The following is a 27881-nucleotide window of genomic DNA, read 5'->3' as shown; positions in this document are numbered from 1 at the left end:
CAAGAATGCTTTTTATGATCTGATTAGTGTTTTCCATCTGTCTCAAATAGCACATCTATCAAAGACTCAGTTCAAACAACTTGACTTGGAAACTTGCTAGTAAAATGTTGACAGATATCTCCTTAAAACCAGCTACCACCCTTCTCTAGGGCAAAAGAAAGAGCAACCTGGTGTTACTCTGCTGAATCAAACCACTGCTGTGGCTCCATGAACACCTTCTTTCCCCACTTGAATTTGAGCTCTTCGGAAAGATCGCTCCTGCCAATCTTGTGGAGGTGACGAGCCAGAAGGCGAGCTTTGTCGGTGGAATTTGGAAGTGATTTTTTCCAGAAGCAAAGAAGTTCGTGGATCTGTTCTGTGAGATCACCAGGGTTCTTCAGTCTGATGAGCTCAATGGTGCTGCAGCTAAGAGGGAGGGACAAGGAGAGACTCGCGGCGTTTTCTTTGGAGAGCTCCTCGGCCAGCCAGTGCAGCAGGTTGTCCCACAGGGCTTCTGCCAGGCACACGTGGAACATGTCACGTTAGGACTCTTTCCCGGGGGCAGTGCTGATCCCCCCCTCCGCACCTCTGTCCCGGGAAGTCTAAGGGCTCTCTGGTTTGGCCTCTAACGGTGGAAAGATGTGGAACCAGCCCAGTGGACTGTTGAAAGCCTTTGGATCCCTGCCATTTCTGGGGTCTTCTCCCCGGAGGGAATGACTGATTGCCTAAGACTAGAAATGCTTCTCAGATTTTAACTCCCCTGAGATCCAGGAAGGCTTGTTAAAATGGATTTTAGGCTGTGCCCCAGCTAGTCTAATTAAGTAAAACTAGATAGGGGCAAAATTGAGCATTTGTAACAAACTCTGAGGTGATGTTGACATTGGGGTTCTTAACCATGCTTTGAGTAGCACTATGTTAAAGGATACTTCTAGGTTCAAAAAATTTTTTCTTTATTAGTACTAATCTGATGCATAAATTGTACCAGCAGCTACACAATCCTCTCACCACCAGCCCCAACTATACGCACACACAAACTCACCAAGATCCAACCCAAAGAGCAGTTCTGTGGAAGGTCCTTTACGCCAAAACATTTCCCCTGGCCGCTGGACTATTTGCAACCACAAATCTCTCCTTTGAATATATCCTGTATTTCAGCATACCCCTTCCCTTATCCTGTGACTCACGTCTACCACCTAAACTCATGATTCCATTTTTCTCTTGTTTGGTTGGTTGTTTATTTGTTTTTCTTTGTGTAACTCCGAGCCATCACTCCCAGTAAAGCCCCTGAGCCCCCCCATCTCCCAGCTTCTGTGACCCAGCCTGCACCATTCTCCGAATAACTCTTGCCTGGTCTGATGGGAGGTAAGAATTCTGCATCTGCCACCTCTGACTCCATGATTCCTTCCATCTACCTACTCACAGAAATTGTGCATAAATTTACATTATGAATCATGCCACTTTTCTGGGAAAGCTACCCAGGAAATGGAGTCTCCATTACTTTCAAATCAACATTCTGCTTCCATCGTGCAATATAGGCTCATGATGGACGGGCAGGCCTCCTCTCCCCATCCACATCTTCTATCTCCTGCCATTGGCTGGCAGCAGCATCAGTAACCCTGTTGATAATCAGTCACAGCTCCGACCACATTGTTCCTTAATCTTGTTGACATCAATCACCTGTGATTCCACATAAGAAACTGACTTTCGTGGCCAATCCTCAGGTTTCATCTCCCTCCAAGGCATCAGCTTCTCAATATTACTGCTGACCACTACTTCCTAAACTTCCACAGCTCTGTTCTGTTCCTCCTACTTAATATGCTTCTTGCCCCTGTCACTGACACAGCGAGTCCTTTGATGACCGTCACTCATCTCTACTGGGTCTCACATACCTTCATACTATTAGAAGCACATGCTGCTCCTCATGATCAGCTATGTACGTCAACAACCGCCTTGCATCCACCTTGGAATCTGTTGTCCTTTTTAGCTTTCATCGTTATCAATTTATCAATTGCCAATCCTGCTTTACTCACCCTACACTCAACTACCGAGATGTCCAGGGTTATGAAACTATGCCAGATGTCATCAACTAACTCTGTGCTCTGCACACCATTCAAGCCTTTATAGCAGCTAACAAACCCATTAAAAAAAAAAAATCTTTTTCCTAAATACAATATTCCCGGCAAGCACAAGAGGGGTGGGGGTAAGGGTAGAGGGAAAGGGAGAAGCGGACTCCCCACTGAGCAGGGAGCCCAACACGGGGCTCCATCCCAGGACCCGGAGATCATGACCTGAGCTGAAGGCAGCCACTTAACCGACTGAGCCACCCAGGCATCCTACAGAGCTGGGATATTTCACATCAGAGGAGATGGTTAGGGCAGTAAAAGTTGAATTCATTGAGGGGAGAGGACAGAGAAAGAAGAGGCCTGGGAGAGGAAGTAGTAATTCAGCAGAATCAGGAGGAAGAGAGTCAACAAAGGGGAAAGAGAGGGAGGAGGAGAACCAGGGCAGGCTGTGGCACCCAAGAGAAGGAGTGAAATGCTTTCTAGAAATCAGAGAAGATGCAGGCTGAGAGTTGTTTGCTCTGAGTTGTATTTAGGAGGGTGCTAGGAAGATCAGAAAGAGGATATCTTTTCAAGACCAAGATCACATAATAAATGATCTGAAGATCAATAAATTATTTAGTGACCATTAACACTATAAAATGAATTGTTTTAAAGGCTGAAATAGAATAAAAATGTCAAATTCTACCCTGAAGTCTACATCACTGTTATATAATTGCATTATGCATAACCACAATCAACTATCAAATGTTTCCTTTGTTGTGGTTTCATACCCACATACCTCTATGTAAAATCTACTGGCCTCAAATGTGGAGTTGAAGAGACCACACTTTGATTCACAAATTAATTGTCAACATTTCAGAACTAACTGTAGTTGTTTACCAAAGTAAGCAATTACTTAGTTATCTTAGTAAAATAATCCTTAGCAGGATTCATATTTCTTGTAGATTTCAAAAATTTTAATTACACCCATATTTGAGAATGTTTTGGTTTATATGTGCATGACTTCCAAAGGAAATTCATCTATTAGGCTAATAAACATAATGATTATTTAATTGCAAAGTCACTTTCTCCTTTTTTTATACAATGATTCACATATATATGAGGAAAAATAGTGCCACTGTAAGGAGGACTGAGCAAATATTTCATACCTACAGGATCGGTAGAAATTCTTTGGTACTCTGTGGATGGTTGATCAATTTTTTATGCTATTGGAGGAAAAGGACACAGAATAAGCAGAAGAACTCATTAATTTGTGAACAAGCTACAAATAAAAATCCATCTGAACCTTACCCATATTTGAAAGAAGTACTGAATTGCACACCTTGCAAAAGTAGAATGTGTATGTGTGCATGCATGCTCAGCAATTGCTTTCCTAAGATAAGGCAAAATACATTAACCCAAATCTTTCAATGAATTTAAATGTAAGACTACACGTTTAAATATTAGTATAGCAGTCACGTTAACTCTGAATAAATATTTTCCAACTAAAATTTGAAACTGTTAAGACCAACAAACATAGAGCAAGCTACCTGTATGCAACAAATGCAATATTTTATTAAAGCCCTGATGGGGAAGGCACCTTGCCCCAGCACTCAGCACGAGGCCTGGGTTCTCTAACAATAATTTTTGGGAATGAATGAGTGAACTAAAGTGCATACATGATGCCAAAAATAATCACGTTTTTAAGCAGATATTTTTCTGAAACCAATATTTTATCAAGAATATTCAAATACATAATTATTACTTTTCTCCACTGTCTGCAGAATAGTTTGTTCTCAGTGAATATGGGATCATGGAAACAACACAGGAGATAAAGGAACAACATCTGGGTTTGGAAAACTGTTCAGTTTTTTTTTTTTTTTACCTCTCTGGTCTCAGCTCTGAAATGTGATTTATTAAAAAAAAAAATTTACTTACCTTTTTTACCTCTCTGGTCTCAGCTCTGAAATGTGATTTATTAAAAAAAAAAATCTCAAAAACCTGTATACAAATGTTTGTAGCAGCTTTGTAACAGCCCCAAACTGGAAATAATTAAAATTTCCTGCAGTAGTGAATGGTTAAACAAACTATGGGACATCCACACTATGGGGTGCTATTCAGTAATAAAAGGAACAGATCATTGATACAAGCAATAATTTGCATGGGCCTCTGCCCAATGGTTGAGTGAAAAACTCCAGTCTTAAAAGGTCGCATATTCTATGATTCCATCTATATCACATTCTTAAAATTACAGAATTATAGAGATGGAGAATAGATTCGAAATTGCCAGGAGTTATGGATGGTGGGAGATGACCATAAAGGAGTAGTGCAAGGGAAATCTTTGTGGTGATAAAATAGTTCTGTATCTTGAATGCAGTGGTTACACAATCTATGCATTATATCAATGTCAACTTCTTGGTTTTGATATTGTGGTATAGTTATGTAAAATGTAACCACTAAGGAGAATGGGGTAAAGGATACCCCAGACCTCTCTATTTTCCAACTTCCTATGAATCCATAATTATTTCAATAAAAACCTTTTTTTTTTTAATAGAGTGAGTTTAAATACCTTTTAATTATTTGGAACATTTTGGAAAATACAGACAATCCTGAAGGAAAGAAATACCTTCTACAAATCATTTTCCAAGCTTCATGTAGGTTTTTAAAAAGCTGTCTATAAAACCTGACATAGATTTACTTATATGCAGATGCACTTGTGACAGAAAATGCTACGGTAGTAATTTACAGTGGAACCAAGCTTTGCATGCATGCACAGTAAAGAATATTTCAGTGATCCTACTTAAGGTACTGGTATGAACAATAAAGTTGTTGAAAAGCTAGTATTTCTCATTAATACTGTCCAAATGGTCAAAATAATATACACATAAAAGCATATAAGCTAATATATTAGGAGCCATACAGGATTTCAGAAAATTAAGACTGGTAATCAAAGTTAATTTTTTAAAGATTTTATTTATTTATTTATTTGAGAGAGAGAGAGAGAGAGAGAAAGCACACGAGGTGGGGAGGGCAACAGGAGAGGGAGAAGCAGACTCCCCGCTGAGCAGGGAGCCTGACATGAGGCTCGATCCAGAACCCCGAGATCATGACCTGAGCTAAGGGCAGACACTTAACCCACCGAACCACCGAGGTGCCCCTCAAAGTTAATTTTTTTTAAAGATTTTATTTATTTATTTGAGAGAGAGAGAGCATGAAAGGGGGGAGGGTCGGAGGGAGAAGCAGACTCCCTGCTGAGCAGGGAGCCCGATGTGGGACTCGATCCCGGGACTCCAGGATCATGACCTGAGCCGAAGGCAGTCGCTTAACCAACTGAACCACCCAGGCGCCCAAAGTTAATTTTTAATGACAACATACCCATACAATATTCAATGGCACCAATTTTTATGTGGAAAATGTCATTAGCTATAAATGCCTCCTTCCTGTAAGAATGTTCTCAAAGGCAAATGCCTCTGCCATTTAAGATAAGAGGTGAAATTTTTCTTATATTTGAATATTTTCCTCTCTAAACTATTGAATTGCCAAGTGCCTGATCAAAGGTAATCCTCACATATGCTTCAATACTTCTCAAAATAAAAACTTTTTTAAAAACACTTACTTCACAGCAATGATACAAGGATAATCCAAGTCTGTTACGCTAACTAACATAGCACACTGCTGGTTCATAGGGAGATTTCAATACAAGTGGTTAAATCTGAATATCGTATTCTTGTCATAGTCATCACATAAACATGTATATAAAATTTCCATTGAGAAGCTTTAATGGGGGAAATTAGGAAATAGCATAAGAACAACAAAAGTTCAAGTGTATTAATATTGTGGAATTGAAAAGTAAGTGCACATAATTTTTGAAACATCAACTATGTGCTTAAACCTCACGAAACAAAAAATGAGAAATAGCAATTTAAACAGTGAAGCAGATTCTATCTTTCCCATCAAAGGGCACATGGCCTGGATTGAGCCTGAGACAAGAGACACTGTTATTTCTTTGTATAAATAAATTTCCTCCCTCAGTCCTTCTTTCTTCAGAAATGTGTCACATAGAATTTTGATGCACTGAGAGTGAGTCTACTGTTTAAGGATATGTATTTTTTCACATACTTGAAAATTCAAGCCCTGTCCTTCTGGCGCCCAACGATAAAAGTAGTGGGTTGGAGGAGCATGGAAATCTCTGGCTCTTTTAGACTTGAAGTCACTATGCTGATCTCCCAATTGGCCTCTTCATCAGGGACGTTCAGTGCTCCCTTCACTTCCTTTTTCTTCCCTTTCCCTTTTTTATTTTGTTTTTGTTTTTGTTTTTGCATGATTTTTTCTGTGCACTATTTTTGCCTTGCATACCACCTTTCAAATCTCACTAGTGCTCAGGGTCAGCTCCAGGCAGAACAGAGAAGCCTCTGCTTGTCCTATGGCGTATCCCCTCCCATGGATTCCCAGTATCAAAGGTGGCTCCCTGGATGCCTTCCTTGGTGGCCCTGACTCTAATTTTTTCCTACTTTCCTCTCTTCCCTGTTCTAATCCAAAGGTGTCATTCTGTTGCATCTTCTCAGCTTCTACTATTGGGTGAAGGAAGGTTTGCCATTCTTCTAAGGTTACCTGCTTTTATATTAATATTGTGTATTTTATTTTGCTGAATACCATTTCTTAAATGCCATGTGGAACATGTCACTGCTCAGGAAGATTGTTGGCAAAATCTAAACCTGGCTCCCAAGCTCTCCGTAATACACACCTACCTTGTAAAAGAGTGTAGTGGGGTGTAAGTAGCAGTTTTCCCTTCACCATTAGCCTCGCGAAGGCATTGGTATAAAATTATAAGTAATTCAGATATATACAGATGTGTCTTATTTATACTAAGTGCAGTGAAGGCCTCATTAACTAAAAAGTGGTCCAAAAAAATTGGAAGGAAAGAAAGCCATTCACACCTGAAATGGTGTTGTGTCTCGAATTTTATAGGCCATTGTTGTTAAGACTCCTTCAGTTATTATTCTTTCCGCATTGCCTAAATACAACCCTGTTACCGAATTCTTAAAACCAAGCGAACCATTTTTTAGTTGAGCTCATATATGTGCCATCTTGATCTTTTTGGGTGCAGCCCAAAAAATTGGACTTGAGCACATTTATTATTTTACCCAACATTATTTCCCATGGCACCTTCAAAAGCTTCCCTTCGTTATGTTTTCAGCACTCCAAGAACCTGCTATGATCAGTCTTGGCTCTACTTATTAGATTGGAATGTCTTTGAGAACCAAAAGGCATCTTGTTCCTATATTAATTCTTCACAGCACTGAAATGGTATTGTATACATAGGGTAGTATAAACTGTTTATATGATGACATCTTCTCTTGACCTGAATGATCTCCTCCTACAAATCCTACCATATTTTTAAGGCACCAGTCAAATTTCACCTCTTTTATCAACTACTCTCATCCCTGCTTTCATATTTGGGAAGTTAGTTACTATCATTCAATTTATCTTTTAACATAATATTGTCTTGTGTTGTTGTTAATGCCATTCATATATGCCTGTTTTCTCTCCCCAACTTGGCTTTCAGTACTTTATTGTATCCTTTTTCTTTTTCAAGAAAATAAGTAGCTTTATTAACATGGCAACTTTTTTCCCTTCATAGTAGGGTTTTGACCCCAAATACTTATCAGTTCTGCTATGTAAATGAACTTATGGCTGGACTACTTACGGAACCTTGAAGATACCTATTCCCTGTCCAGTGTAGGGTCCAATGTAGACAGTCCTCACTTTTCTTCCCCAGCCCCTCAACAGCCTCTGTAAATATCTCTTTCATTTCATGTCCAGAATCCCCTGAAATGCATCAGGGGATTCCATCAACTTGTATAGAATACCAAGATCTTGTCTTCTGTTCTAGGTTACGTGTCAAATAAAGCTGAGTCAGGCTTGTCCAAACAAACTGACCAAATGGGTTATGTCAATTAGTGTGTCACATGAAATTTAAATTTTGAACAAAACACCCTCTCCTCCTTTGGTCTCACCCAGAAATTAAAGTCTCAAAATATAGACAATACCATCATCTGCTCCTTCTTCTGATTCATCCATACTAGCCATGTACGCCCCATTCACATCCCCAGCTGAGGTCTGGTCCCTTGTTCAGCTTCTTTAGTACTTGTTGCATGGAGTTGTCTTCTAGAAGTAATGTAGCTCCTTCAGTGCCTCCAGAGCTGGAGAAATCCAATTCTGAGTCTCATGAGTCACACCCAGACCTAAAGTTCTGGGGAGCTATCCAGTCACACAAGAAAGAGCAAAGCACCTCGACATTTAGAAATAACCAGACTTCAGGAACAAATCCAGTTCCTGCAAGAGTTTACAATCTAGGCCCTAAATCTCTTGTGTGAGAGCGTTTTCAAAAAAAAAAAAAAAAAAAGAACTTTCCCAAACAAAACATTTAGCAATCCAAATTCATATTGAAGTCATCAACCACAGACCAACCATAACAGAAACATAGTATAAGTGAGGACAGCATGTAGACAGAGAAGACAAAAAGGACGAGAAAACACAGAAGGCTCTCTAGTTTCAGCTTCTCTATGGTGTCAATCTCCATCAGTTGACCCGAAACCACCGGCTGTAAACTGCCGATCCTCCAAGATGATTTGTTTGCTTTTCTCGGTCTCCTAGACTAGGTCAATCAATACCTCACTGCCATCTTTAGAATCTCTTTGGCCTCCTCTTTGGCCTTCTTTGCATTGTTTGTTCATTCCTCAACTCCATCTTTTGGGTTCTAAAGATGATCCAGTGTGCTTTCCTCCGAGGCCTTCGCATGGGTTTTTATTTGGATGAGCAGACCTTCCATTTTCCACAGCGTGCTCCTATTCTACATATAAGCTCTCCCCTGCACTCAAGTGCAAGATGTTATGTCCTCCTGCATCTTGCTGATGATTAGAAGCAGGAATTGCTTGAAATCTTCCTTAGACTCCAGTGCTTCCACTTTCCCTGGTTCTGATAGTTTGATGATGACCAACGGCTGTATTTTTCCTGCTACTCCAGAATTACAGCATCAATGTGAGCAGAGAAGCAGCAACAAAATGGAGACCCAGCTGTCAACGAGAGCTCTGCGTGTTGAGGCCCCTTTCAAGACATGACTGTGCTTCTGTTTGAATAAATCTTTAGGCCCATGATGGAGATGCTTCTGCCCAGGGTGCAAAGTCAGAAAACCAAAACTTAGATAATTTTTGTGTCCCTGTAAACGCACTGCTTGACCAGAAATGTAGTATATCCAACTAGCCAATCCCCAAACTCCAAGCCAACTCTGGGCCTCTCACCTCAAACAAGATTGACTATGGGGCCCCAGGCAATCAGATGTTTTCCATTTGCCTCTTCCTTATTCTTTAGTCATCCTATAAAAGCTTTTTTGCCTTCTGCCCCATTTTGTAGTTCTCTGAGACTGTCCACTTCATGAAGTATTAAATAAAGTTTGTATCACCTCAATTGTCTTTTTTTTTTAAGATTTTATTTATTTATTTGAGAGAGAGAATGAGAAACAGAGAGCATGAGAGGGAGGAGGGTGAGAGGGAGAAGCAGACTCCCTCCTGAGCAGGGAGCCTGATGTGGGACTCGATTCCAGGACTCCAGGATCATGACCTGAGCTGAAGGCAGTCGCTTAACCAACTGAGCCACCCAGACGCCCCTTCAGTTGTCTTCTCTAATCATTTTTAATACCTCTTTATGGACTTGCTGCTCATAGAACCTATTATATCTTTTTCTGTATCTTCTTTTATATCAGTACTTATATTTACCAAACGGTTGCCAGACCATACCTCAATAAATATGTCATAGCCATGAGGACCCTCTGTGGACAATCTTGAGGATTGTTATCATCATAAATTTAAGGTCTTCAGTTTCAGCAGGGACCAGGGCTGCTCAAGAATGTTTTTACGTATCCCTGAAGATTCTTCCACCATTCCCTACTTTGGATACTTCAAACGTTTACCACTCTTTGCAAGACCTCTACCTCGCCTCTAACTGCCACTCTCTCAGCAAGGGGTTTTATCTTCTACTCACTGAGAAAATAAAGGAGAAGTTCTCAAACCTTAGTGTTCATGAAAATTAATCTGAAATAAAAGGCAAAAAAAAAAAAAATAAGCTCACAGCTTGATTCAGTTGGCCTCAGATAAGGCCATATTCATACCAAGCCAACTGGGTGACTCTGATACTGAAATATGGTGGTTGCCCTTAGAAAAACACTGTCAAGTAGGACCTACACCAGTTATCAACTTGTACCCCAAATGGATCCTACCGAGTGCACAGAAGAATGAAAGAAATAGCTTTATTCAAAAAATGACAAAGATTTCTAATACCAGGACCAAAGGGAAATTCGGCTTGCTTCTCACATACCTTACACTGTAGGAATATAGTAGTCATAATCATGGCTAATTCATACATTACCTTACAGGGGTGACATAGATGACTTAGCTCTGGTGTCCACCTCCTCATCCAGAAACTCTAGCTTCTGGCACAGTCCTCTCCAAGTGTTCCGAGCAGACTCACAGGCTTTACTCTTTTGGCAGCCACACTGTTCCACTAGCTACCCCTCGATGTTCAGCCAGGCAATGCAGCCACCCGGGCTCCTTTTGTGGACACAACTGTCTCCCTTCCCGGGGCTTCCATGTGCACTATAATGAGTGTGCCATGATGATTTCTACCCATCCTGCACTCTTGCTCCAGGGGTATCATATAAGCAGAGCTGTTGCACACCAGTGGTTAGCCGTAGGTTTGTTCCACTGCGGCTCTGCCATTATTCCGACGCATCCCGACTGGCTCCGTACGGAGCTCATGGTTGTTCCTCATTTTTTCCAATGCAAAGCAATTCTCCACTAGTGGCCACCCTAAACCCTCCTAGTATGTATGCTCTGTGGTACAATGTGATGGAATGAAGAAAGCAGCTCCCTACCCATCGTGTTACATGACAGTAAAGTAATATTGACTGTGCCCTGATGTGTCACAGAGTTTAGTGAAAGAGGTCTTCCATTTTTTAATTAAAACTTTGGAAAACAGTGCGGATGTTCCTCAAAAATTTAAAAATAGAGCTACCCTATGACCCAGCATTTGCACTACTGGGCATTTACCCCAAAGACAGATGTAGTGAAAAGAAGGACCATATGCACCCCAATGTTCATAGCAGCAATGTCTGCAATAGCCAAACTGTGGAAAGAGCCAAGATGCCCTTCAATAGATGAATGGATAAAGAAGATGTGGTCCATATATACAATGGAATATTACTCAGCCATCAGAAAGAATGAATACTCAGCTTTTACATCAACATGGATGGGACTGGAGGAGATTATGCTAAGTGAAATAAGTCAAGCAGAGAAAGTCAATTATCATATGGTTTCACTTATTTGTGGAACATAAGGAATAGCTTGGAGGACATTAGGAGAAGGAAGGGAAAAATGAAGGGGGGGGGAATTGGAGGGAGAGATGAACCATGAGAGACTATGGACTCTGAGAAACAAACAGGGTTTTTTTGGGGGGGGTGAAGGGATTGGTTAGCCTGGTGATGAGTATTAAGGAGGGCACGTACTGCATGGAGGACTGGGTGTTATATGAAAACAATGGATCATGGGTCACCACATCAAAAAACTAATGATGTATTGTATGGTGACTCACATAACATAATAAAATTTTTTTAAAAAAGCCCCTCAAAAAAAAATAAATAAAAATAAAAGCTTTCTCTTTAGGACACAATCATGGATCCAAGGGGCTGAACTGAGAAACACATTTCACTAATAACTATGGCACTCGATTCTGATAGTTTCTGATGCTTCAAATATATATTAATATGCTGTGTCTTTAACACAGAATAGTTAATACATATTTATATGTGTTTAATAAAATATATTTATATACTTAATATACAGTTGACCCTTGAACGATACAGGTTTGAACTGCACAGATCCACTTACACATGAATTTCTTCAATAAATACGATATAGCACAGTAAATGAATTTTCTTTTCCTAATGATTTTCTTAATAATATTTGCCTTTCTATAGCTCCCTTCATTGTAAAAATACAGTATTAATCCATATAACATACGAAATATGTGTTAATCAACTATTATCAGTAAGGCATCCAGTCAATAGTAGGTTATTAGCAGTTAAGTTTTGAGGGATTCTCAGCTGTACAGGGACCAACACCCCTAGTCCCCACATTGTGCAAGGGGGCAACTGTATATAAGCATGTATGTGTGTTTTTAGGCAAATCCACCCTGACCCCCACAAATGGAAGTCTGTCTGATCATATCACATTTACTCAGTTATTTCAGACCCAGTAAACACAGGTTAGTTTCTTACCCAGAAAGTACCTCAACTTTCATATAAAAATCTTCTAAGCTGGTAAACCCTCAGCACCCATTTATTAGGCAAGTCTGAAACTCTCAAAATTGAGCCTGCTTCACTGTTATTTACAAATTCTTTTTCTTCTTGGTTATCTCATCTATCTTTGCCCAAAATACTGTGAGGAAAATGAAGGAGCTCTTACTGTTTTCCTCTCTGATCAGTGACAATAGCAAGGCTCAAGAGTGGTTGAGGTCTCATGGCTGGGACCTCAGAGAGTTGAGTGGAGGGTTGAACCCTGCTGTGATTAACTCTAAAGCTGGTGCTTTCTTTCCCTAATACAAGACTGCTTGAGCATGCAGGCTCTGGGATACTTCTGAGCTTAAACCCCACTCTGTCAATTGTTGGTTCCTGAGAGTCAATTCATGCCTCAGTTTCCTAACCCTTAAATTTTCTATCCTCATCTTATCTACTTCTTAGGTTTGTAGTGAGCTTTGAATGAAATAAAATAATGCACTTTCATTGGAATAAAATGGAATAGCTTAGTTGAGTTCCTTGCACACCGTGGGTGCTTGACAAAAGTCACTCTTTTTGGTCACCCCTGTCTTACAGAACTAGAGTCTCATGTTGCATGCAGAAAGGCTTTATACACCTCCCAAATTCAAATACATAGATGCTTGTCCAAAGATCCATTTGTAACTAAAGCTAATCCTGTTAAGTATAGCTTTATGTATAGCAAGACTTGATCTGAGTGTTGCCATGACATAAAAATCCTGGAGACCCTGTCTTTTCCGGTAGTCTCACCGGGGTCAGGCACTGCGGACCACCTAGTCTCTGACAGGGCTTAGAAACACAAAGTTTCCATCTTGGCCAGGATTCACCCTCACTCTATTGTGCTTTCAGGATGCTTAGGATGGTGCCGGTGTTAACTAAGTTAACCTCACTCTAGAAACATGTGCTTGAAAACAAGAATGAGAAACAAGGCAGTGCAAACAATTGCCCTGACAGTTGCCTCTAGGGCTGATTTGTTTGATAACATAAGTCATCATCGTGCATCCGCCCCCCCTTCCAGCCTAGGACAAACTTGCATCAAATGAGGGAGTTCAGCAAGGATGATGGGGTGAAATTCCTGCAGAAATCACTACAATAATCCACAAAACTTAATATAAAAGTAAGAAAAGGGGGGGTGGTCAGAACAATTATAAATCCTTCCCATTATTTCACACATATTTTGAAGTGCTAAGTGGAAACAATGCCATAATATGATGCTATCTTTGAATTCCAGAGGAATATCCTATTTGGGGGCACCTGGGTGGCTCAGTTGGTTGAGTGTCAGCTCAAGTTATGATCTCAGGGTCATGAGATCAAGCCCCACGTCAGGCTCCACCCTCAGCAGAGAGTTTGCTTGTCCCTCTCCCTCTGCTCCTCCCCCTGCTCTCTCTTTCTCTCTCTCAAATAAATGAATAAAATATTTTTTAAAAAGGAATATCCTATTTTAAATTACTATTAGGTGCTAATTCTAAGAGCACCCACAATAATACTATTGCTATGGGCAGATATAGAAATAATAAGTGGAGGTTTTCTCTTTAGTTTCTACCTGTCTACTACTTTTCAGGGTCTCTACTAGAGAGCCAGTTTTTATGTAAAGTAATGTGAAAACTTTCTGACACTTAAAGCACCATCTAGCATGGATGTCACCTAGCACCGCAGAACGACATCAGTGAAATATAACAAACAAACAAAAATGCCATGCTGATGTTATTATTTTATATTTACCCTATGGGCACTTTTGCATGAAGAGACTTTCACTGGTTAATTATTATGATATCTTGTGGCAACAATTCTTCCATCCAGTCTTAACTCCCACACCCTTTCTACCTCCACATACCTACTGCAGATTTTTCTGGTAAATGGGTCATTTATTTTGTAGTTAGAAGATATCCAAGTAAAAGTGTATGAATAATAATAGATCAGGAAAGTATATATAATTAGAATGTTTCTGTGTATCTTTAGCACAGATTTTACCAGAAGCTTTTAAGATACCATAACTAAATACTGGCTTTCACTGCTTACTTTTACTGATTTATCTTGCATAGAGGTCTCTGCAACTAAGTAATTGCTGCCATTTGCTTAACTTGAGTTCATTTATTGCATCATAATAGCAAATTGTATATTCTCAATCTTTCTAATGTACAGTTTCTACAGAATTCTTAATGGCTTTGCACTGTAAATAAGTTAGATAGAATATTGATCAAAGAAGTAATCTGGTACAAATGATTAATGTCAGCATAAAACTTTGTGCTGCAGTTATGCATGCAAGGTAACACCAAATCAAAGCTGAGCCAGTATCAATGTGGAGCGAGGACGTACCGGTGTGAAGAAGTGGCTAGACTTCTAGTTTCCAGTCAGGCATGTAAGAGGCTGGAAGTTGCCACTTTGTCCTAATAAGTAAAAATGCTGACAAACTGAAAAAATCGACAACTCTTTTTAGATCCATCAGACAAGTGAGGTCACAGGGCAAACCTCTGTCCCCAAAATTGAAGAGACTGACAGATGAATACAGAGAATCACAGCTTACCAGAGCAGAAACTGCCTCCAGATGCAGTGCCAGGTAAGGAAACCTGAACTATAATTGACAAATTGCTGGAGGCTTAATGTGAACAGATCTAAGAGTTAAAAACTTCAGAGAGGGCGCCTGGGTGGCTCAGTTGGTTAAGTGACTGCCTTCGGCTCAGGTCATGATCCCGGAGTCCCGGGATCAAGTCCCACGTCAGGCTCCCTGCTCAGCAGGGAGTCTGCTTCTCCCTCTGACCCTCCTCCCTCTCATGCTCTCTGTCTCTCATTCTCTCTCTCGCAAATAAATAAAAAATCTTAAAAAAAAAAAAAAAAAACTTCAGAGAGACTCAGTCAAGGGGAACTCACACACTTTTGTGAATTTTACCTCCATGAACTTCTACCAGGTTCTCGTAGTGAAAGCTCAGAAAAATTCCCCCTGCTTCCAGCAGGGAGAAGGGGGAAAGAACCACTTTTAAATATACCACAAAGTTCTGTAGAACTTAGTAGAAAGTTCTTAGTAGAAACTATATAGCCAGAGCCTAATCTGCTGGGGTTTTATTAGAGTCTAACTGACGGGGGAGAGGAGGGAAATGCCCAACTCCACCCTCCTCTAGACATCCTGCTCCCCAGAATGGGGAAGTTAGGAGGGAGACTGAGGGACTCATGTGAAGTTCATAGTCCAGAGGTACAAGATCACTGAATACTGAGATCTCATCATAGGGCTATAGAACACCTCCCCTCACCCAAACCTTACCACCACATTACTCAAGGCCTATTTGCAGTAGTACCTTTTACCCAGTACAGTGTGTTCAGTTATCAAGAAAAAAATGACAAAACATACTAAAAGGCAAAAAGACACAATTTGAGGAAACAGAGCAAGCATCAGAACCAGACTCAGATATGGCAAGGATGTTAGAACCAGCAGACCAAAAATTTTACAAAACTAGGATTAATATGCTAAGGGCTGTAACTGAAAAAGTGGATAGTACATAAGAGCAAATGGGCACTGTAAGCAGAGGGGTGGAAATTCTGAGGAAGAACCAAAAAAGAATGCTAGAGATCAAAAACACTGTAACAGAGATGAATATAACTGTAACATTCATCAACAAAAACACTGTAACAGCCATATCAGTATGGCTGAGGAGGGAATTCCTGAGCTTGAGGATCTCTCAACAGAAATCACAAAGTTAAAAATGAAAGAGAAGAAAAAAAAAGATAAACAGAATATCCAAGAACTAAGGAACTACAAAAACCATACATGTAATAGAAATTCCAGAAGGAGAAGAAATATATAAAGGAACCGAAGAATTATATGAAATAATAGTGAGAATTTCTGCAAATGATTGTCAGAGATGAAACCACAGATCCAAGAAGCTCAGAAAATACCAAGCAGGACAAATGACAGACAAATACAGAACTATTATTATTTCATTCCAAACCCATGACAATAATTTGAATAACCGTCATCCCCGTTTCCCAGATGTAACTTCTCCAAGGTAACATGGTCTTGAAACCTAGGTCTGTCTAAAGCCCTAACTTAAACAGTGAATCATAGTGCCTCCAGATAATGATATCAGCTACTATTTTTTGTTATTTACCATGTACGGATAATTACTCTAACCATTTAAAGTATATCATATAACCTCAGTATAGTCTACTCTATCTACAACCTTGTGAGATAGTTGTTATTATGTCTACTTTACAAATGAGAAAACTGAGGTCTAGAGAGGTAAAATAATTTGACCAAAAATATTTAAATTAACACTTGTAAGAATACAGATCCTTTATTTTTTAACCTGTAAGTTAAAACTTGTATGTAAAGTGAAGGTTGAAAGTGGGGCGCCTGGGTGGCTCAGTTGGTTAAGCGACTGCCTTCGGCTCAGGTCATGATCCTGGAGTCCCTGGATCGAGTCCCGCATCGGGCTCCCTGCTCGGCAGGGAGTCTGCTTCTCCCTCTGACCCTCCCAACCCTCCCCCCTCTCATGTGCTCTCTCTCTCAGTCTCTCTCTCTCAAATAAATAAATAAAATCTTTAAAAAAAAAAAAAGTGTAAGGCAAGATGTTCACTCAACCATTCTAGTACTTGTTGTGCTATGCTCACCATTTACATAAATCGACTTTACCGGTCTGGACTGGGAGCCAGTATTAGGTGAATGGAAAGAGCTCAGCTCAGCCTAATCGTACTACTTATTAAACTTGAGATCTTAAAGTATTCCCTTTGTGCCTCAAATTCCTCATGTATAAAATGGGCATGTTACCTGCCTCATAGAGCCATTGAAGGGAACACTGAGTTCTTTTTTTAAAATTTCTACTTATTTATTTTAAGTAATCTCTATACCCAAAGTTAGGCTTGAAATCACAATCCCGAGATCAAGAGGCATATGCTCTACCCCTGAGCCAGCCAGGTGCCCCAGAAACACTGAGTTCTAGCATGTAACTTAAAGCAGGACATTGTATGTAGGAAGTACTCAAAATAATAGCTGTCATTACTTAATATTTTTCTCTTTAAAATTACTCTTTTTAACCTACACAAATGCATTTTTAAAAGAAACTGGTATTTTAGTCATAAGTGGAAAAATAATTTCGCTTATATAACCACATGGAAACCTTAAAAATAAATACAATTAAAGCAATACTATTGAATTCTGTTGCCAACCAAGATTTCTGAGCCTAAGAATTGTCCTCTGCTTATTAACAGGGAAGCTTTTGTGTTAGAGAGATGTGAAAATATGCTAACATTAACCTGAGATCTACTCAGAGGGTCAGGGAAAGGATTAGAGAGCAAATAACTTCCTCACCATGTGAATCCATTTTATTTAAAGCTGGTGTGTTACCATCCTTAAAAAAAAAAAGGAAAAAAAAAAGCTCTTGCAGTTTGGGAAAAAGCATTATAACTGAACATTCCCTTTTATCTGCTGGGAATCATATCTTTTACTGTAAACATATATGGGAAGTATTTTTGTTCTTTTAAAACCATAGCGAATATTTTGAGGGAATCTGAATTATAAATCATCACAAAAAGCAAGGAATGTGAACTTATAACCTAAGCCAGAGAAAGCTGGAGCCTTCATCATATGAAAGGGATAGCAATTATCTCTGCTCTGAAATGAGGTGTTATGAACTATTGTCACCACATGAGTTAGACAGAGGACCTTACTGAGCTGTTCAGAAGTGACTATGCATTTAACACCAAGATGATAGAGAAAGTCTGCTTCTGCCTCAGAAGCAGAAAAATCCCAAATAACAAGGGAAACCACCATCCGAGGCTATGGCAGCTCTATTTCAAGATTTTAGCTCTATTTTAGCTTCAACAAAAGGTCCAACCAGTCTGGCTCTCTGAAAGGTCTAGAATTGCCAAACACGCTGAAGGGGCAAGGGATATGAGAGGCAATATGACATGGTAATAAAAGTGGCAGATGTAAAGTAAGCAAGGATCTGGCTTGCTCAAGGAACAAGGGGACATGGAACAGTATGAAACAGGAATGACTTTGAAGTCTGGGTCCTAGCACAGCCTCTGGCCCTGGGAGGTGGTGCAAGTCCAGGCAAGTCATCTACACTCTCTTACTAAACTCTCTGAGGCAGAGACCATGGATCCTGCCTCTAAAGTATGCTGAGGGTAGATCGAAATAAAGTCCATAAAGGACATGACCTACACTAAAAATTCAATTGTGACAGAGACACACACAAATACAATCTGTGGGCACTTTTTGAACCTTGTTTTTGAACAAATTCACTATAGAAAGAGAAAATTGAGTTAGTAGGTAAATATAAAACATAGGCTGGGTGGTAGATGCTGTTAAATTAATAATTGCTAATATCATTGGGTGTAGCAATGGTACTGTGTTTTTTTAAAATCCTTACCCTCTTAGAAAACATACAGAATTTTTTTACAGGTAAAGTGATACATTAGCTTTAAGTGATTTCTTTTAAGAGATTCAAACAAAAAAACCCAGTGGTATTAGGTGAAACAAGAATGGCAGGGGCGCTTGGGTGGCTCAGTCTGTTAAGCATCTGCCTTTGGCTCAGGTCAAGATCCCAGGGTCCTGGGATGAAGCCCTGCTCAGTGGGGAGCCTGCTTCTCCCTCTCCCTCTGCCCCTCCCCCCTGCTCATGCTTGCTCTCTCTTTCTCCCTCTCTCTCAAATAAATCAATAAAATCTTTTTTAAAAATGGCACAAGATGATGGGTCCATGTAAATTCATTATGTATTTTCTCTATTTTTGTGGGCCTTTGAAAATCCCTACCCCCCCCATAAACTTTTAAAATAAATAAAAGACACCAACAACAGTCAATACATATCCTCTTGTTTTCAACGTTATTATTGTCATTGTACAGTCAGTGTAGAACTTCCTGAAGGCTTTGGCAGAAATGCTTGGTCCACACAATAAAAGGAAGTGCTTCTACACAGAGAAATCTGAAGACCAGCATAAACCCACAGAGACGTAAGATTAAGAGAGAGAGGGAGAAAAAAAAAAAAAAAACAGGTTTAGAGCAAGATGAGTTGACCTAGAGTGGTCTAGCTTGGAGAAAAATCTAGAAATTAACTTTTTTTGGAAATGAAATCAGACTGCTACCAATCCCAGAAGAAATCCCAATCCATATCTTTGTTTAAGCTCAGGTCTTTCTTAGTCTTAAGCCTGTGTTCATTTTACTGCAGCCAAGCTTATGTTTTTGTTTTTCCATTAGTTCTTTCAATTGCTTCTTAGAAAATGGCTCTTTTTATTTAGGGCTTTAATTTGATCATGGCTTTGTCAAGAGGATGGGAATAAATCTTTCTCAGCCTTTGAAGAAGTCAGTCATGAAGGGAGACACCTTCAGGACGCTGGTAACCAGATAGACCAATTCAAGAAACCCCACCTGATGTAAGGAGCTGGGACAGATGGAAGGAAGGGGCTTTCAGGGATGGCTGCAGATGTAACATGAGCAAGGTTCTGGATAACTCCGGAACTATAGATAGGACATACATGGAGTCAATAAAAAAAAGTTGTCAAAATCAGTCTGGAATAGATAAATATAATTTTGAAATTAGTGTCTCCATGTTCATTTTTTTTAATCTACCAAAGGGCAAAATGGTACATATACAGCAGTTCAAATGATGTAAAATATACAGAGCACTTCCAACATGTCCGGCACACAGCAAACACTGGGTAAATGTTAACTATTGCTAATATACTTGCAACTTTGCTCACTATTCCAAGCAATTCTGGCAAAAGCAGATGCCTTTGATCCATAAATGTAGCTATGTGGGAGACACTACTGATTTTTTTTTATTTGAATTATTTTCTTTTTTATTATGTTATGTTAATCACCACACATTACATCATTAGTTTTTGATGTGGTGTTCCATGACTCATTGTTTGCGTATAACACCCAGTGCTCCATGCAGAACGTGCCCTCTTTAATACCCATCACCGGGCTAACCCATCCCCCCAGCCCCCTCCCCTCTAGAACCTTCAGTTCGTTTCTTAGAGTCCATAGTCTCTCATGGTTCGTCTCCCCCTCCAATTTCCCCCCCTTCATTTTTCCCTTCCTACTGTCTTCTTCTTTTTTTTTTTTTTTAACATACAATGTATTATTTGTTTCAGAGGTACAGTTCTGTGATTCAACAGTCTTACACAATTCACAGCGCTCACCATAGCACATACCCTCCCCAATGTCTATCACGACACTATTGATTTTACAAGCAGCTCAGCAAATCAAAGGTACGCAACACCATTCAAATTTATATAAACTACATCCTCTTTATTGTTCCACTTTTAAATTATAATCCCAATGCGTTTTTGTCAGTCCTGAAGACTGTCAAGGTGCCTGTTCAGCTTGGAGCATTGTTTTTTTCTGGCGTATTCTAATTTCTAGATTCTAGAATTAGATGCTAATATCTAATTCCAATATTCTTTTGTAGAATTTTTTTCGAGTTTCCTGATTTTTTTTGCCTTGTTTTGTTTTTTTGGCTTATAGATAGGAGTAGCCTTTCCAACAGAAAGAGTGATATGAATATTACAAGGAAAGGCCTGGATAGCCACAAACATCTTCCTTCCAGGTTTGGCCACAACTGTAAAATCCCCACATTAGTCATTCCTTTGAAGGCATGGTAGGCTTCTGCTAAATGTAACTAACCATTAGGGGGAAAAGCAAACACGTAAAGCTTTTGTGGGCTATAAAGTCTCCTCCTTCAATTCTTTTATCAATTTCCCCAGCATGCATTCATTTATTCGTTAAACAGTTCAACAGAACATTATTGAATCCATACCTGGGAGATGGGGGATTGCAAAATGGAATGATCTCTGCTTCCAGCCCTGAGGAACTCAGTTACCGAAGGAGACTCTAGGTATCACAGTGAGGAGTGCCACCATTGGAATCAGACAAACTGGATTCCAACAGTAGCTTTGCCATTCTCCAGCTATTTTCCCTTGAACAAACTGCTCCATGCTTCCCCATTCTCTGAAGTGTCCTAGAACTTACCATCTTGGCCATTCACTTGCAGTTAATCATCAGTTCCTGTCCTGTGATGTTACTAGATTGTTGTAGTCAATTATTATTTATCTATTGCATTGTTTTATAACTTTTGAAGTGTTTATGCTTTACTTCCTGAACTGGATTGTAATTTCCAAAAGCTAGGGCTTTGACCACTATTACTATTATCTTTTAGGTCTTAGGTAATATCCCATATATAGCTGGCATTTAATTAGTAATCATTAATTGACATATTGGCTGATATTTCTACAGAAAAACATTACAGTTGGAGTTCATGAACTGGAAATTGTTTGAATTAATGAACATCATTTTTTACTTACTAAATGTTACGATTTTAGAATACATGTAAACATATCAATTAATTTTGTTAAAATTTTCTCAGAGAGGGAAGAATTTATGTGTTTCCTATGTAAAAGAATTCTTGAAATCCACAAGACAATATGGAGCACAATTCCTGGTTTACTTATACTGTCTGCTGAGCAGAGAAAACCTTTCCTTGTATGAACAGACAGTGAAGGAGGGGGAATGAGGAGGAGGAGGGAGAAGGAACAGAGAAGGAGAAGGGGGAAGAGATGGGGAAGAGTGGAGGAGAAGGGAGAAAGAGGGGGGAGGAAAGAGAAAAAGGAGGGGTAGATAAAGAGGAAGGAGAGCAGCAAGAGAAGGGAAAGGTTCTCTTATGATTATACTGGTGGGCAAAGCCCCTTCCAAAAAAGGATCCTGTTTCTGCTAAACCAGTTTTGATCATTTTCTTCCTTAAATATCTCATATACAATATAAGGTAGATTTTTCAGTGGTATGGTCAAGGCTGTCTTTGAAGGTCATTCTGATGGCTTAGAGGAAGGTAAGATTGCAGTCATGGAAGGCAGGTCAAGGAAGAGCCAAGGAGAGCTATAACTGCAACAATGGAAAGAGGGAGAAGGCTTTGTAAAATTTTCACAGGTTAAAAAAAATGGACATATCTCTACTTACCAAGATTTTAGTGTCTTTCTTCTATAATTGATAGGGGTGGAGCATAAAGCAATATACATGTTATTACAATTAACTCTAGTGAGGAAAGCATGAAACTAAGTTACAGAAAATTCCAAAATCACCATGAGGTTCATGATGCCTCCCCTCCACCCACCACCTGTCAAACACACACACGCACACAAAAGCCAACAAAACTCTGATTTCTCTTATCCAGTTTCATTTGAAAAGCATACACCTGGTAAATTCTGCTTTCTTCACAGCCAGCAATGGGATATGAAATTCCATGTTATTCTTGAACCTTAAAATAACTGTAAATGATTACAACTAAAAAAACCTAAGTAGAATTGAAGAGCCTGTGAATGTAAAAATTTTCCATAGTTCCGGATCTTCTCATTTATATAGTTGAGATTATTCTTTATAGTATTCATATGCTTAGGTAAAAAAAAAAAAAAAAAAAGTCATATTAAAAAAAAAGTCATTCCTGACAAGGCAGGGAGATGGCCCTGTAAGTCCAAAGTGATGAGAAGATGGTGAATGTGGCGTAAATGGTGTACCAGCCTCTGCCTGCTTCCTCCCTTTGACAAAGCAAGTTATTTAATGTGGTGAGAAAGTAAGTGTTGAAGCAGTATCATTATTTACTAGAAATCACATGTCATGAGTTCAGTTAAAAAAAAAAAAAGAGGAAGTTCAGGCTAAGCAAAACTTGGGTCAGCAGATGGCTTACGTAAATATGTAGGTGAGGTATGACTGAGAAAGTAGGGCCCCTGCAGAATCCCACAGAAACAGCCTCCAGACCCAGAACCCTTCTCTCCTTCAGAGCAAAACTTCCAAGCAGAGAGGAAGACTAAAAGGCAGTCACAATAGCACAAATAACCAAATGACAGTCACCTATGTGACGTGATTTCAGAAGCACACACATATGCACACACCACTTCCTTCCACCTAAAAAAACCTCTGAGAGTTTTTTGAAACTTGCCTTGTTTCTGCCAAAGTACAAATAGAAATGGTGTGAACTGAATTCACTTGAATTTTTTGGAAAAGAAGGAAGTTTGAAGCATGGCTTAGGACAGACTTAGAGACAAATCATTGTTCTTTTCCACCATAAGTTTACACATATATTGATTATGTGACCATCTTCAGAAGATCATATTGAAATGTGAATTAGCATGAGGACCCTCTTTATCGTTCAAACCAATTCACCTCTCTCTTCCCCTCCAATGAGCACTCGCCAGGGAGTCCTTGATTAAAATTCATGCCCATGACAGTGTGGGTACTTGCTGTTTCCCTCACCACAGTGCTCTCCTGGCGACACAGACAGATGGGTTTCCTATCAGTTACTCCTCAACCCAGAAGGCACTCCACAGCGAAGCTTCTGTAAGCACACACTTCAAATTCTGTCAACCCTCCAAGGCTAATTTATTTTCCTTCTTGACACTTCTCACTTTCCTCTTCACACTTTGTGTATTTAAAATACAAGCTCTACTTATGAATTCATTCATTCAACAAACGTTATTTGAGCTCCTAACCCATGGCAGGCACTCTTCCAGGGCCTTGTAACTCAGCAAAGAACAACAGATAAAGGTTCTTGCCCTCAAGGGGCTCATGTTCTCATTGTGAAGTAGTAGTGCTCCTATGATAAACATAATAAACAAAGAAATAAATGTTAATATCAATGCTTTAGAGGAAAGAAAAAAAAGCAGAGCACGTTAAGGAGGATCAGGAGTGTCAGGTTGTGTGGGGAGGAGTAGAGTGCAATAAGAAATAGAATCAGAGTAGGCCTCAGAGAGAAGGGGAAATTTCATCAAAGAATTAGAGGAGGTGAGGGTATTGGTCTTGCTGGTATCTGATGGATGGAAGAACACTCCAGGCAAGGGGAACCACTAACATAAGGACCTGAAGCAGAAGCATGTGTGGCAAGTTCCAAGAACACTAAAAGGGTCATTGTGGCTAGAGTTGAACAAGGGAAGAGTATAGGAGAGACTGTCCTAGAGTCAATGGGGGCCAAGTTCATACTGAGGAAGTAGTCTTTTACCGTGAGTGAAACTAGGAGCCATTGCAGGGTTTGGAGCAGAGACAGGAAATGATCTGACTGATGGTTTAGAGGCTCATTCTCCTATGAGTTGACAATAGTCTGCAGAGAGGTAAGAAGAAAATGAGACCATACATGGTTTAGAGGCTCATTCTCCTATGAGATGACAATAGTCTGCAGAGAGGTAAAAAGAAAATGAGACCATACATAAAGAAACACTACTGTATGTCTGGTCCATGGGATACAAAAAGTTTTGGTTGAATGGATTAATATATGAAAGAATGGAATATGGAGGCTGAGGAATGAGACACAGAGTTCCTCACAAGCATGAGGTAATGGGTGATATGTTTTCACATCTTTGGAAATCAGACAGTACATTAAGGTCAAACATTAGAATTATGTGTTATGTGAATGTGTATGTTTCTATCTATATACATATGTATAAATATTTACTGCTTGTCTTCTGTGTGAAAGCACTTTTACTTTTGACAAATGCCTTCACCTAATTTACGCTGCATGTACAAATGTGTGCATACCATAGTGTTCGTTAATGCTAACCTCCATATAATAGGGCTGCTTTCATTTCCTGAAAAATAGCATATTCTAATACTGTCAAGCTGAGGTCAATTTTTTTTTTTTAAATTCTGAACTTTGTAGAAGGAATCTGTTCTTACAAACTGAAGGTCATGGTTTCAATTCCCACTTAGGTATATTAGTTTGAGAAGAGGGAAAATTTTCTACAGTCACAGATTTTTTTTTCTCAACCCAAAAAACTTCTAGTAAGCAGGCATGAAAAAGGGCCGAAAGAATGTACCTGGAAAGCCCTCTACAAACCTATCTGGAAGAAAAAGAAAGGACTAATGGCTATGAACAGCAGCTTGATATATGAAGGTCAACAGACAAGTAAAATGTACTATCTTTAAACATGCCAATAGAGTTTCAAGATTATCACTGTCAAGACTGAACAATCTTGGGGCGCCTGGTGGCTCAGTCTTTAAGCGTCTGCCTTCAGCTCAGATCATGATCCCAGGGTCCTGGGATCGAGCCCCGCATCGGGCTCCCTGCTCAGCGGGAAGCCTGCTTCTCCCTCTCCCACTCCCCCTGCTTGTGTTCCCTCTCTTGCTGTGTCTCTCTCTGTCAAATAAATAAAATCTTTTTTTTAAAAAAAGACTAAACAATCTTTTTTTTAATCTTTTTAATTTTTTTATTTTTTTAAAGATTTATTTATTTATTTGAGAGAGAGAGAATGAGAGAGAGCACATGAGAGGGGGGAGGGTCAGAGGGAGAAGCAGACTCCCTGCCGAGCAGGGAGCCCGATGCAGGACTCGATCCAGGGACTCCAGGATCATGACCTGAGCCGAAGGCAGTCGCTTAACCAACTGAGCCACCCAGGCGCCCAAGACTAAACAATCTTAAGGTTTGAAGAAATTGCCTCATTCATCTGACTATTCATAAATAATTATCGAGCATGTACTGTATGCCTGGCACTGGAAATGCAAATTGAACAGGACAATATCTGTGCCTGGAATAATAATTGCATTTCCAACTAGAATAACATCACCCTCCAGGAGGGAAAATTCGCTCTTGGGCAAGCTGAAAAGACTTTGCACTTTTAATTTATAAAATACAAATATGCATACTGTGTTCTGTGATATTAAAATTAATGGGGAGGGTTGATTAGAGGGAAAAATATCTAAAAAAACTCCTTAGGAGGGCAAAAACAAACACAAAAGATTGAGAAATATTTGTCTACTGGGAATCGAGTGATTATGATAAAATACAGTAACTGGGGGCGCCTGGGTGGCTCAGTCGGTTAAGTGTCTGCCTTCGGCTCAGGTCATGATCCCTGGGTCCTGGGATGGAGCCCCGCATTGGGCTCCATGCTCAAGTGGGGAGCCTGCTTCTCCCTCTCCCTCTGCCATTCTCTCTACTTGTGCTCTCTGGCTCTATCTCCCTGTCAAATAAATAAATAAAAATTTTTTTTTAAAGATTACATTAAAAAAATAAAATAAAATAAAATACAGTAACTGCAGCGATAGGGAAAGTGTAGGGTGTTGTGGAAACACAGACCAAACACACCAAAGTTTATACCGAAGGGGAAGTCAAGGAAGCCTTCCTGGGAGAAGTCACACCTCAGCAGAGCTGTAAGAGATGACCAGTAGGATTTGTTCAGGCAAGCAGGTGAGGAATGGTTTGCTAGAATCAAGGAAGAGGAAGAGCTTATGCAAAAGACCTGGACAATCACTCACATGGACTTTTATGGAGTGGAGCAAAATCTCTATAAAACCCTAAGCCATCTAGCTTGGCTAATTTGGCTCATTGATTCATGAAGTTAGATAGGCCGCAGAGAAAACACTGAAAACTGAAAGCTGAATTTGTGTCATGTTTTGGACCTCACATTTGTCCTCTCTTCCATAAGGGGCTTTCTCTCCATTGTTTGCCATTATCACAGTGAGGCCCTCACTACCTCCTGCCGGAGAATTCCAACAGCCCCCTTACTGTCTCCCACTATAGTGTCCCTATAGCAGCAGAACAACAGAGTGAACTGAGGAAGTCATGTACTAAACTGAGCCACCTGGAGAATGTGCCCAATGTCCCCTTCCTCTGCGCTGGAATCTTCATGTAGATCCAAATCAACTCTGCCAGCTAAATGTCTGCAAATGAGGCTATAAACCACTGGTTCAAGCAAATTTGAGTGCTCCATTAAGTCCGTACTTCTTAAATTTTTAGAATCTAACGAACACTACAGACCTCCTCCTCATTCATCCGGTCGCAAATATTTAAAGGACCTACAATGCGCCAGGCACTGTTCTAATCACTGATGGTGCAGCCAGAGTAAGGAGACAAGGTCCTTCGCTCATGGAGTTTGCTTTCTCAAGGGTCAAGGGCAAATGGAAAATATATGAACAAATACATAAATCTAATAATTTCAATTAATGGTCAGAGTTACAAAGTAAGTTTTAAAAGGCTCATGGGTTAAAGAGTGACTTTAGAAAAGGATTTGGGGGAAAAATCATAGGAAGTGATACGTAAGCTGAAACCGGAATGATAAAGAACCAGCTATATGACCATCTGAGGGAAGCGAGTCCCAAGTGAGGTGAGCAGCAAGTGCAAAGGCCCTAAGATGGAGATGAAAATGCACAGAGGGAAAACTGATAGTGGGTGTATATTTATACAGCTATACTGTTCTTAAATATCTTTTTTTTTAAAGATTTTATTTATTTATTTGAGAGAGAGGATGAGAGGAGAGAGAGAGCACATGAGAGGGGGGAGGGTCAGAGGGAGAAGCAGACTCCCTGCCGAGCAGGGAGCCCGATGCGGGACTCGATCCCGGGACTCCAGGATCATGACCTGAGCCGAAGGCAGTCGCTTAACCAACTGAGCCACCCAGGCGCCCTGTTCTTAAATATTTTTTAAGTATAAGTGGTTTAATAGGCTGCTACCCTACATATGCCTTCCAAGAACCCCAGAATCTCCTCCAAACCAGCAAGTAAAGAATTAATGTCTCTACAACCCAGCACCT

General features: G+C 39.9%; 1 protein-coding gene across 1 annotated transcript in view; it reads right to left on the bottom strand.

The window, feature by feature from the left end:
• Positions 1-173: 173 nt before the first annotated feature.
• The window catches only part of DTHD1 (death domain containing 1), a 62494-nt gene continuing 34786 nt past the window's right edge, over positions 174-27881 (bottom strand). The window contains 3 exon segments of the mRNA XM_064582011.1: positions 174-493; positions 3191-3214; positions 3217-3247. Of these exon segments, the coding sequence (XP_064438081.1) occupies positions 174-493; positions 3191-3214; positions 3217-3247 (375 nt within the window).

The sequence above is a fragment of the Mirounga angustirostris genome, unplaced genomic scaffold (genome assembly GCF_029215605.1).
Source record: "Mirounga angustirostris isolate CCGP_5_RB_7025 unplaced genomic scaffold, mMirAng1.0.hap1 SCAF_2, whole genome shotgun sequence".
Classification (NCBI taxonomy): Eukaryota; Metazoa; Chordata; class Mammalia; order Carnivora; family Phocidae; genus Mirounga; species Mirounga angustirostris.
This window is presented reverse-complemented; position numbering and strand designations above follow the sequence as displayed.